Here is an 11,176-nt window from a genome sequence, read left to right as displayed (position 1 = left end):
CCCGGACTCCACCTAGGAGGCAAAGGGGTGGTCTGCACATCTGGTTCTCCCTCACAGGTGTCTTCCCAGCCCAGCCGGTAATTCTTGCTCAGGTAGGAGGCAGGTCCTGGGCGGGAAACCCAACCCTACAACAGGCAAGTGTCACTTTATTTTAAAGTCTTCAGGAGAGTGCTACTTCTCACGATTCCTTATGCCCCTTATCCTCCAGGGTTCCCCAAGGGGCAGCTGGCTGACAGCTGCTGCCTCTGGTGAGAAGGCTGCTCCCTCACAGACTGAAGGGCTAAGTGGCCAGGCAGGCACCTGTCACCAGGTTACAAAGCTGGTTTGATGCCTTAGATTCCTATCTGCAGAGCTCAGTACCGAACCCAGGACTCCGGGATCCTGGCCTTCCGTGGAGGGCACTGCTCTTAACTGCTGCTAGGTGTGTTTTCCAGCATATATGACTTTCTTATTTTAAAAATTGTAATTACAAAGATAAACACGTTCAGATATGCTTATCTCTGTATAGAAAGTTGCTAGAATTTTCAAGAACTTGGCAAGAGTTGGAGAGAACTGCACAGTGGCACCGGGGTGGGGACAGGCCACACTGTACCCTTTATGTGATGGTTGCACACGTCTGTAAGTTCGGAAGTTCCTCCTTTCAAAACAGCCTGATTCTCCCTCCCCTTGAGTGTGGGCTGGATTCAGGGATGTGGTCCTAGCAAATGGAATGTGCAGTGACAACAGAATCCAGTGATGGAATGAGACTGCCCAGGGGAGGTCATAAAAGACATGTGGCTCCTGTCTGCTCTCTCCCTGGGATCACTCGCTGGAGGGGTGGGGGGGAGGGCAGCCATCAGTGGAGGGGCCCCATGGGGGAGCTGAGGCCTCCTGCTAGCAGTCATGTCGGGGAGCCATCCTGGAAGGGGCCCCTCTAGCCTTGGTACAGCCTTCAAGATGAGGCGGTCCACACCAGCAGCTTAACTGTAGTCTCATGAGGGACCCTGAGGCAGGACCACCCAGATAATCACTCCCTAATTCTTACCCACAGATACTGAAAATGTTTTTCATAGGACAGTTTCTTAAGGTAGTGATAAATACACTTTGCAGGTGTCATCCATTAAACACATCTTAAATAATCAGTTTCTGCCAGCGATTGGGAAACAACTTGATTTGTAAAATTTTGGAGGTGAAAGGACTGCCGGGTCACCCGAGCCACCAGGACTACTGTCAGGGTAACCAAGTCGCCAGCATCACCATGTCCAGGCGGCGCAGGTTTCAAAGTGAAGTTTAATGCTGTGTACACTCACATCAAAGTTATTTTCGGAAACTATAGAAAGTCCTAAGTCACGCTGTGGACCTCCTTGAGGTCTGTGCTGAGGGCTCACGTTGTTCTAGACGCAGCAGACATCGCCACCAGCCACCTGCATGGGGACAAGGGAGAGTGAGCAGAGGGCTCTCGGCTCCTGTTCTTACAGGAGAAGAGGCATTGAGCAGTGAGGGGGGACACAGACGCTGCAGCCAGGTTCCAAAACCAGAGCTAGCCATGCCACCTAGGAGACGCGTGGCCGGCCTCTGTGCTGATAGGCTGGAGATGCCTGGAGAGCCCACCCAAGAGCTCCACCGGCGGGCAGGATTCTCCAGGGTGAATAGTCCAGGTGCGCCTCCCTGCCCTGAAAGCACAGGGAACCCACCTTGTGGAAGCTCACCCCTCTGCCATGCGGGAATCATGGGGCTCACCGCCAACAGCTGCTGAGCCTTACCAGAGAGGTCCAAGGAGGGTAGGTTTAGTTGTCCTTAAACTTGCCGTTGATGTAGGGCACCCAGTCCAGAATCAGCCGCCAGTCGGTGGCCCACACCAGCCCTATGGTACCCACGGTGCCCCACATGCCCACTGTGGGAATCCTGCAAAGGACAGCAGAGGTCAGGCTCTGCTGGGAACTCATCCTCCTGGCAGCACATGTGAACCCCTCCCCATTCTGAGCCCCTGCCCAGTACGTGGACACATCCTGCAGGGTGGGTACATGCAGAAGACCCTGAAGTGACCACTCCCATCTGCCTTCATGTTGGGATCTGTCTAAGGTTCTATTTGAGGAATCGGATGCTAAAAAAAAACAACCCATGCTTATAACCACCGTAACAACACCTACTGTTTGTGGGCAGGCACCGTGCGCACAATTTATAGTGGTTTGCTGATCCCTGCAACAGCCTACACCGAAGGAGGCAGGTGTATCAGGGTGTATCACTGATGAGACCAAGGCACAGAGAGGGTGAGTCAGTCCCCTGAGGACACACAGTCTCATACCACAGATCTCATTTGTTTACTTTCTCTGGTCCACTGACTAGAACGTCGTCAGCCACAAAGGTTCTGTTAATCGCTAATTGTCTCTGGCACCCAACAGTGCTAGATGCTAGCACATAGTGGGTTTTCAGTAAGTGCTTCCTGACTGAATGAAAGCCTGGATGAATGTGTCGCTGCTCTGACCAAGCCCAGATGAGACTGGACCAGCTGAGCTAGGGGAAGTCCGAGCCAACAGCCTGAGAGACTGCATGGGCCCTGGTGGTTCTCGCCTAACACCAGGGATGGCCTTCACCTTCCCGGCCAGGTTGCCTCAGCTGTCATTCACCACCAACAGTGTCTACCTGAAGGCCAGAGCCACTATCCAGAAGCATCTCCCACCCCTTTCCTTGCCAGAGCTCGAGGACACGACTGTCAAGTGTAGGCCCCTCTTAGCGCCTCACGTTGTGGACACCAGGCAACCCCCTGCAGAGGTCACCCCAATAAGATCACAAGGTCAAAAGCACAGCCAGGAACATACAGAACCAGTTTTCAGGCCCAAAGAGCTGAGCCGAAGGTGCTGGGCGGGGACAGGGTGGGCGTCTCGTATGAGGCAGGGAAACAGGTTCAGAGCGGCTCGGCCACGGGGTCAAGAGCCCGCCACATACGTGTGCCGGGACAGACCGCTCCGCCTCTCTGCGCCTGGTTCTTTCGTTTGTTGCCCGGCACGATTCAGGCCCCGGTCCAGGAGCAGTGATGCGCGCACTGATGGGGGCCGTGCGGCGGCGGCGCGGACCGGGAAGGGCGGGGGCTGCGTCCTCACCAGTTCTTGGCCAGTTCGCGGTAGCGCGGGCCCAGGAACCTGCTCAGCATCGCGGCGCCGTCTGTGGCTCAGGGTGACCCTGGTTCCGCCCAGCCCGGACGCACTGCGCACGCGCGCAGAGGCCCCGCCCCGGGTCAGCCAACCCCGCGTCTGGACCCGCGGCCTCTGCGTGCGCGGACGCGGAAGACACTACAGTTACTTCCGGGGAGGTTCAGGTGAGGTTAGACGTGGGCTGGAGTGATCCGTGTGCTCCAGTTCTACGTATCTCCGCCCCCGTGGTTAGAATGGCCCCCAGTTACGCGCGGCCTCTGGCAATAAAGTACGACCCATGAAATTTGGCTGGTGACTTCGTGTACTTACTACGTGCCAGAACTTCATTGACAATTAACGAAACTGAAGCCAAACGGAGAAGGGACGAGCCCAGCGTCGCACAGAGGGGCAGACTGCGATCTGAACCCACTTCTGGAGCATTGGAGCTGTCATTGACCCGCTGTCAGCAAGGCTGTGGCCAAAAGACAGTTACTCCCCGAACCTGTTTGGTCCTCGCGAATTGTCTGTTGTCGGACATTTTCGGCACGTTTTCGTTTGAGAGCGCGGTGATTTCTCCTCCCGGCTGCGGAAGGAGGCCGGCTCGGTGCCGAGAACACCCAGGTCTCCCGTTAGCTGGTGCGCCGTCCGCACAGGCCCACCCGCTTCTGGCTTTCTGCCGGCCCAGGCTCGCTCCGGCCCAGCGTCGGGAGCGATGCAGCAGGTCAGGAGGTAAGCTCCCGACGCCGTGGGCTGCCTGCCGGGCCCTGCCCGGCCCCCTGGGGTCCGCTCCCAGCGCCTTCAACACTCAGCTCGCAGGGGCTGTGGGTTCTGATCTGCCCCTGGCCCCGAACTGGGGGTGGGAGCCAGCAATAGTATGTACCTTGTTTCCCCGAAAATAAGATCTAGCCGGACAATCAGCTCTAATGCGTCTTTTGGAGCAAAAATTAACGTAAGACCCGGTCTTATTTTACTATATTTACTATATTTTACTATATTTTACTTATTTTACTATAAGACCGGGTCTTACGTTAATTTTTGCTCCAAAAGATGGATTAGAGCTAATTGTCCGGCTAGGTCTTATTTTCGGGGAAACACAGTAGTGACTGTGATCTGGTTTCTTGGTCTTTCCAGTTATCCGGGAGTTTTTGAGCTTAGTATCAGAGAGGTCCTGAAAAAGCCTGACGTTGATGGAAACTTAAAAAGGGGGACGTAGTGGCTGTTACAAAGATTATGAGAGAGGAGGAGAAAGACAGAATAAAGCGTCCTGAAAAGAAGAGCAGAGGTGGGCATGGAGGCCTGGGGCTGCAGGTCCTGGATCCAGCAGTTCCTGAAGCCCTGCCTCCACCACTCATTTCTGCATAATGTACTTTATCTCACAGGGCGGAGTGCTCTTCGTTTCAAGTGATTAAAAAAAACGGCATAAGCGATAAAAAGGACGTTTTATGGCATGTTGGATAGCTTCAGGCATGGCTGGATCCAGGAGTCTAGCAGTATCATTACAAATCGCTCTCCATCAATTAGCTCTTCTTTCTTCTGTGTCACCCTCCCTCTCTGTTCAGCATCAACTGGAAACTGTGTTGACATTCCACCAGTCCTTATAGGAAGATGGTACTTCTTTCCCAGTAATCACAGAACATGTCCCAAGGCTGGTCCTTGTTAGCCTGCTGTGGAAACGGCAGAGTCAGCCCCTCTCATATGAGGACATGGGCTGAAACTGGGGGAGGAGGGGATTCCCAAAAGGGAATAACTAGGATTCTATGACCAGAGGAGAAGGTGGACAGCAAGCCATTTTAAAATGTACAATGCAGTGGCATTGAGTGCATTTGCAAGGAGCTCAGTGTAGTTCCAGAACATTCTCATTTCTCCTAAAAGAAGCCCTGTCCCCATCAGCAGTCACTCCCACCCCCTCCCCCAGCCCGACAATCATGAACCCACTTCCTGTCTGTGGATGTGCCTGTTCTGGACATTTCCCGTAAGTGGAATCCCACACTGTGTGGCCTTGTGTGTCCGGCTTCTCTCAGGAGCACCGTGTGTTCAGGGTCCATCCACGTTGTGGCGAGTGTCAGCGCCTCCCTCCTTTTCACGGCTGAATAACACTCCTGTGTGGATGGGCCACACATTGTGTTGTCAGTCATCTGTCCATGAATGCTTTTTAAACTTCTACAACTTCAGTGAGGTATATTTGACATACAAAAATACACGTATTTAAAACATACAACTTGGCATTCGGACAGGTGCATGCCCGTGAAACCAGTACCACCACTGAGATGACGGCACACTTCCCCCACCCCTCCCAGCCCTAACCACCACTCATCTGCCCTCTATTGTCAGTTAGTCTGTGTCAGTTAGTCTATTGTCAGTTAGTCTGTGTTTTCTAGACTTTTCTGTAAAGGGAACCTTTGGCGTCTGGCTTCTCCCCAGAATGTAACTACCCTGGGAGGCACCCAGCCATTGCGTGCCAGTGGTTTGTTCCTTCTGGTGCAGTCGCATTCCATGTAGTGTGTGGACCTGTGTGTTTAGTCATGTGTCAGAGGACATTCCGGTTGCTTCCAGGTTTTTTTCTATTACAAATGGAGCCGCGATGAGCCATCGTGACCAGTCGTTGTGTGGACGTGTGTCTTCGTTTTTCTTGGGTGGGTGCCGGGATTTGGAGGGCCAGCTCATAGGGAGGCATCTGTTTAACTGTTGGAGAAACCGCCAAACTTTCTCTTAATTGCGGCATAACTGGCGTAGGACATTACACTAACTTCATAGGTACCGCCACTTTTGTAAAGCATTGCATCCGCTCACATTCCCACCAGCCACGTGTGCGAGTCCTGTTGCATTTCGATGTTTTAAAAGGGCACATGCTATTCATTTTGCAGAGGTTCTACATGCTGGCCAGCTTAAAACAACAGAAATCAATGCTCTCCCAGTTCTGGGGAGAGTCTGAGATCCCCGTGTGGCAGGGTAGCGCTCCCTCCTGAGGCCCCAGGGGAGAATCCTTCCTGCCTCTCCCAGCTGCTGGGGGCTCCAGTGTTACTGGGCTTCTGGCCACAGCACCCGGCAGCACCCGGGTCTGCCTCCGCCTTCACATGGCCTCCTCCCTATGTCTGTGTCTCCCCAAAGGACACTTGTCATTGATTTGGGGCCCACCTGGATAATGTAGGATGACCTCACCTCAGAGCCTTCCCTTGATTACATCTGCAAAGACCTAGTTCCAGATGCAGGCAGACCTCACTTTACTGGGTTTCACAGATGACGCAGTTTTTACAAGTTGCAGGCCAGACCCTCAGCAGCAAAAAGGTTATGGTTTGCTTTACTGCGGTGGTCTGGGACCCAGCCTGCAGTGTCTCTGCAGTTGGCCTGTAAGGTCCCATCCACGGGTTCCAGGGGCGGATGTGGCATCTCTCTTGGGGCCATCACCACCCACTGCAGCATAGCATGGGCTGAGAATGCCCACCGTGGAGGGGAGGGGGTGAGCCCACCTTAGTCTGGCATGTCCCTTCCCTTCTTGGCTCATGGGTGACAGGACTGCTCTGGGAGGCCAGGCTCTGAGGGTTCTCATCAGTCTCTGGCTGTGTAGCCTCGAGAGAGCCCGCAGGGTGCCCTGGGGCCTGGTCAAAGGCCTGTGACAGGCACCCAGTGAACTGTACACATTATCACCATGCCCCGTCCCCTGCCCACCACATTTCTGAGCTGAGCCAAGCAATCTCTCCTAGAAATTTCCGAGGAGCCAACTGTTGCTGGGAGAGGTGTGACGCCTCACTTGATGAGGATTTTGGCACCTTTACATACCTTTGAGCTGTAACTCACCTACCGTGCCATTCACCCATTTAATGTGCACAACTTAGTGGGTTTTTGTGTATCAGTTCCTTTTAAAAATCAACAGGCAGCATCTTGGGAAACGGCTTTTCTGCGTGCGCCACTCCCGGTCCCAAATCACCAGGAACCCAATACAAGTGCAGGATCCCGCCTCATGCACGTCTTTGTTTCTAGAAGGATTCACTGTGGGCTCCTTTCCCGGTCAGACTCCTGTTGTGGCTGATTTGTGTGCCCCCAAAAAGACATGTTGAAATCCTGACCACTGGTGCCTGTGAACGGGATCTTATTTCGAAAGAGGGTCTTTGCAGATGTCAGTGAGATGAGGTCATACTAGAGTAGGGTGGCCCTGATGCAGTGACAGGTGTCTATATAGAGGGGGCTATTAGGACAGACACTTGGTGAGAGAAAAGCCACGTGAAGACAGAGGCAGAGATAGGTTGATGTGGCCACTAGCCCAAGGGACACAGGAGTCCCCAAAAGCTGGAAGAGACAGGAAGGACTCTGCTCCTTGGGAGGGAGCAGGGCCCTGTGGTACCATGATCTTGGATTTCTGAGCTGCAGAATATGTGAGAATCTATCCCTGTGGATTTATGCCTCCCTCAAGAGTGTGGCCACCCCAGGGTACTCACACCCCCAAGAAGCCCTGCATCCCCAGTGCCACCTTTACAGGATGCGCTCAGGCCACTCAACAAGCTGCCCCCATGTACACGAGTTCAGGCCCCCTCCCCTTCATAAGCACACAGCCACCGAGAGATCCGGGGCACAACTGAACATTGGCATAAAATGTCACATTTATTGCTACAGTGCTGTTAAGTACAGAACAGGTCTCCAACCTACTTTTGAAAGGGCATTGTGTAAAAATTCCAGACTTTAGCCAGCCATGTGGACACCTGTATAAAATTTTTCTTAAAAAAAAGTTTTGAAAACCAATTATCTTGAGGCATTCAGCACAACCCCCTCCCCCCGCAAATAACTCTGGTTCTTCCCCTCCTCCCCAGTGCTACTTCTTATGTGCTGGGTTCATCTTTCTTTTATATATCTGTAATTTAAATTCAGTATATAACACACAGTTCCAAAGTCTGTGGGCCTTGCGGGGGGGGGGGGGCCTCAGATCCTTGGACCCTGCCCATCTGGACCGACGCGCAAAACCAGAAGCAGAGTAAGGGAAACTGAGGCAAGTGCCTCAAAAGAGACACGAGACCCAACAGACCAAGGGAGTCACCAGGTAGCCCCTGTAAGCCAATGGCTTCTTGCCATCCTGATGAGCTCAGAGTCTCAGATGTCCCTGGTGCCAGCTCTGGGGCACCCCGCTCCCCAGCCTTGGGGAATTCCAGTCATGTGGGATCAGGAGGCCCCCGGGTGTTCTGGGAACAGGGTTGAGGGGGGTCTTTGGAGGGGATGCCTGAGCTGGTGGGGGGGTGCTGCTGGTGAACACAGCCAGCCTGGGGGTCCTTAAGGCTTCTGTGGGGGACACAGGGGGTGATAAGGGAAGAAACCAAGACCCCAGCATGAATGACCCTGCACCTGGGTGACATGTAGGGTGACCAGGGACATTCAGTATAAACCTGGGACATTCACGTGTAGCCAGGGACCAACTGATGCCCCTGCTGACACGTGTGACCAGAGCGGGGACTTGGGGAGGCCTGGGACATGGGGCCCACTGTTGGTTTTGCAGCTGGGCAGTCATTTGGGAAGGTGCACAGGCTGGGGCCTTTTCTGGGCACAGGGACCCTGCACCTTCTCCCTGTTCTGTCCACACCCACCTCTGACCCGTCCACAGCAGGACGGCCACTTGGTGGGGGGGGGCAGTTTTCTGTGCAGGCCTCAAGCCGCAACCCCTTTGCCAGGGTGCAGAGAAGGGGCTTGGGTTCCCAGGTCAGAGGAGACACCTTGGGACCGGACTCCAGTAGTGTGGTCCTCGTGCCTGGGAACGTTAAGTTCCAACAAAACCCCCCATCTTGGAGAGATCTGTGGGCTCCAGGGTGAGCAGCTTGTGGGGTCCCTGGGAGGGCTGTGGGGACCAGCAGGCCATGGGAAGGTACCTCGGGGACCAGGCTGTTTCTGGAGGAGGACCCTTGGCATTTCACCTGGAAGGGTGGCACCTCCCTGCAGATGCCCTGCCCTGAGAAGCCGGGTGTCCTCCATCTGGAGGCAGGGAGGATGGGGTGGGGAGAGGCCCACCCACCACTTTACACCAAACTAGATGCACCATCCCTGTTCAGCAGCTGGGCTACCCAGAGGCACCTCGGCTTTACATTGGGCCTCATTAATACAACTTTTAATAATCTGGTTGCTCATGAAATGCAACAGTCACTTCTAGAAACAGCAGCAGAAATAGCAAGAGACATGAAACTTTTATACAAAAACATTTGTTGCTTACAAAACATATGCAAAAAAGCTAAAAAAAAAAAACACCACAAAAAAAAACACCAAAGGCATTTTTTCCTTGCTAATTTTCTTCTACGTTAAAAAAAAAATCTCATAACTAGCATTCTCTTTATTTTCCTTAAAAAAAATATTAGGCATAGGCACAAGTTGCTGGTGGCTTCTGAACAAGCCAGTTTTGCACAGCGTCTCTCTCCAGCAGGTGATATGTTTCAATTCCTCCACGTTTTATACTTAAGGCATTTTTTTTTCCTGACAGTGTAACGTTTCTTGCTTTCTGATTTTTACAAAAAAAAAAAAACAAAAAACAAAAAGCAACTTCGGGCCAGGTCTTGAGTGGCAAGGCTAAGATGCAGTTTCAGGATCCATCTGGTGTCACAGAGCATGGGGGCAGCTGAGACCTGGGGGTGGGGGTGAGGGCGTGAGACTGGTGAGGGGACAGCAGGGTCCCTAGGATGCTCCCGTACCCAGTGTCACCTCCAGAGCCCCCATCACACAGAGCCTCCTTAGGTCAGTGTTGGCTCAACACTGGCCACAGCCGTCTGTGAGGTGGACACTGTCGGGCCAACACTGAAGCTGGACCCAGCACCTGGTATGACCGTCCCAGGTGAGACTAAGGTCAGGTCACTTGTTCCACAGCAGCGTACCTTTCACATGTGGCCAGCAGGGTTGTGGGCATCGCTCAGGCCCTGGTGGGCAGCTGAAAGTACCATCTGGGGGTCTCCGACCACGCCTGACACCTTCTCCTCTTCACGTCGTTTCAAGCAGGCCGCTTTGGGGTTCAGGTTACGCTCTGTGAGGAGGGGGAGAGCACTGTGGGAGAGGGTCCCCTGGAGAATGAGAACATGAGGTGGCAGGGCTGGGAGCATGTCAAAGAATGCCAGGAGAGGCAAGGGCCCCCAAGCGTGTGGCCACCTCCACTTCTCGACTTGCCCCCTTCCCTGATTAGACTGTGCAGGGCTGGGGGTCACAGAGAACAGGCTGAGCGTTCCGGGGCACATCTCCTGTGAAGCGGCGCGCGCACGCACGCGGGGTGGGGGCGGGGCGGCCGGGCGCCTACCTCGCACCTGCTGCTCCAGGCCCAGGATGACCTGCACGGCCTGCTGCAGGATGAGCAGCTTGGTCTGCGCCTTGTCCGACTTGAGGTGCAGCTGGCACATGCGCCCCAGCTCCCGGAAGGCCTCGTTAATGTCCCGCACGCGCACCCGCTCCCGCGCGTTATTGGCCATCCGCCTCTCCCGATCCCTCAGGTCTTTCTCCTCCAGGGACAGCACCTCCTCCGTACTGCTGGGTCACAGCACCGGGGCCCCCGTTAGTTAGGTGCGGGGACGGCGCGGTGGGCAGGAGGGCGGGCGGGCAGGGCCAGGGTGTAGAGGGAGCCTGTTGGCTGTGTGGGGCAGGCACCACAGTGAAGGTGCGTGTGCCTAGTGTGTGCTCACGCCCTGAAATGTGCTCCTGGAGCAGAGACCGGACGCAGTGTGCCTGTATGTGACTGGTTCCAGGTGAGGCTGTGTGTGTAGTCATATCTGAGGGACATGACCAAGGCTGGAGCTTCCCCAAGATGATTGCTTTTATCTATCCTTTGTGCCTTGCCCATCCCACGCGCCCTCGGGCTGGCCAGGAAGGGAGGGGAGGCCTGGCGCCCCTCTGGGGATAATGACCTTTCCCGTTCCGAGCAGCCGCCTGCTGAGTGGCGGAGGGCTGGCTTGACCAGCTAGGCTGGAAGGGCTGACGAGACTGGTTCAGTAGGCCTGCAAAGGCCTGGTGAGAGCCCTTGTACTGAGCAGTGGCCCAGGACGTCCAGTCCCCCAGGGAGCCAGCCAGCCAGCTCACACCCTCCAAGAGCCCCAGAGCTGGGCTGCCCTGACATTTGGGCC

General features: G+C 54.6%; 2 protein-coding genes across 12 annotated transcripts in view; both read right to left on the bottom strand.

Annotated features, from left to right (window-relative positions):
• Positions 1 to 1,251: 1,251 nt before the first annotated feature.
• LOC117037575 (cytochrome b-c1 complex subunit 10) lies at positions 1,252 to 3,237 on the bottom strand. Its single transcript, XM_033133706.1, has 3 exons — positions 3,081 to 3,237; positions 1,743 to 1,884; positions 1,252 to 1,403 (listed from the first exon to the last, which is right to left on the bottom strand). Exons 1-2 carry the CDS (start codon positions 3,128 to 3,130, stop codon positions 1,767 to 1,769), a joined length of 168 nt encoding a protein of 55 aa, XP_032989597.1. The 5' UTR covers positions 3,131 to 3,237; the 3' UTR covers positions 1,252 to 1,403; positions 1,743 to 1,766.
• Positions 3,238 to 7,996: 4,759 nt separating this feature from the next.
• The window catches only part of TCF3 (transcription factor 3), a 39,399-nt gene continuing 36,219 nt past the window's right edge, over positions 7,997 to 11,176 (bottom strand). For 4 of the 11 annotated variants that reach the window (XM_033133696.1, XM_033133694.1, XM_033133695.1 and 1 more), the window contains 2 exons: positions 9,947 to 10,092; positions 7,997 to 9,700 (listed from right to left, as the gene is read on the bottom strand). In XM_033133696.1, the coding sequence (XP_032989587.1) occupies positions 9,950 to 10,092 (143 nt within the window). In that variant the 3' untranslated portion in view covers positions 7,997 to 9,700; positions 9,947 to 9,949. Of the gene's footprint in view, positions 9,701 to 9,946; positions 10,093 to 10,359; positions 10,587 to 11,176 lie in introns of those variants that run through there. The other 7 variants (XM_033133699.1, XM_033133698.1, XM_033133704.1 and 4 more) reach the window with 7 other exon arrangements.

This window comes from Rhinolophus ferrumequinum, chromosome 18 (assembly GCF_004115265.2).
Source record: "Rhinolophus ferrumequinum isolate MPI-CBG mRhiFer1 chromosome 18, mRhiFer1_v1.p, whole genome shotgun sequence".
NCBI classification, from domain to species: Eukaryota; Metazoa; Chordata; class Mammalia; order Chiroptera; family Rhinolophidae; genus Rhinolophus; species Rhinolophus ferrumequinum.
The sequence above is the reverse complement of the archived record's forward strand: the minus strand, read 5'-3'. Positions and strand labels throughout refer to the sequence as shown.

Bases quoted from the DNA above. Each gene is read 5' to 3' on its own strand.
- LOC117037575 (XM_033133706.1), bottom strand. From the start codon at position 3,130: ATGCTGAGCAGGTTCCTGGGCCCGCGCTACCGCGAACTGGCCAAGAAC. The intron at 1,885-3,080 runs GTGAGGACGCAG...TGTCCTTTGCAG, and splicing joins CGCGAACTGGCCAAGAACTG to GATTCCCACAGTGGGCATGT.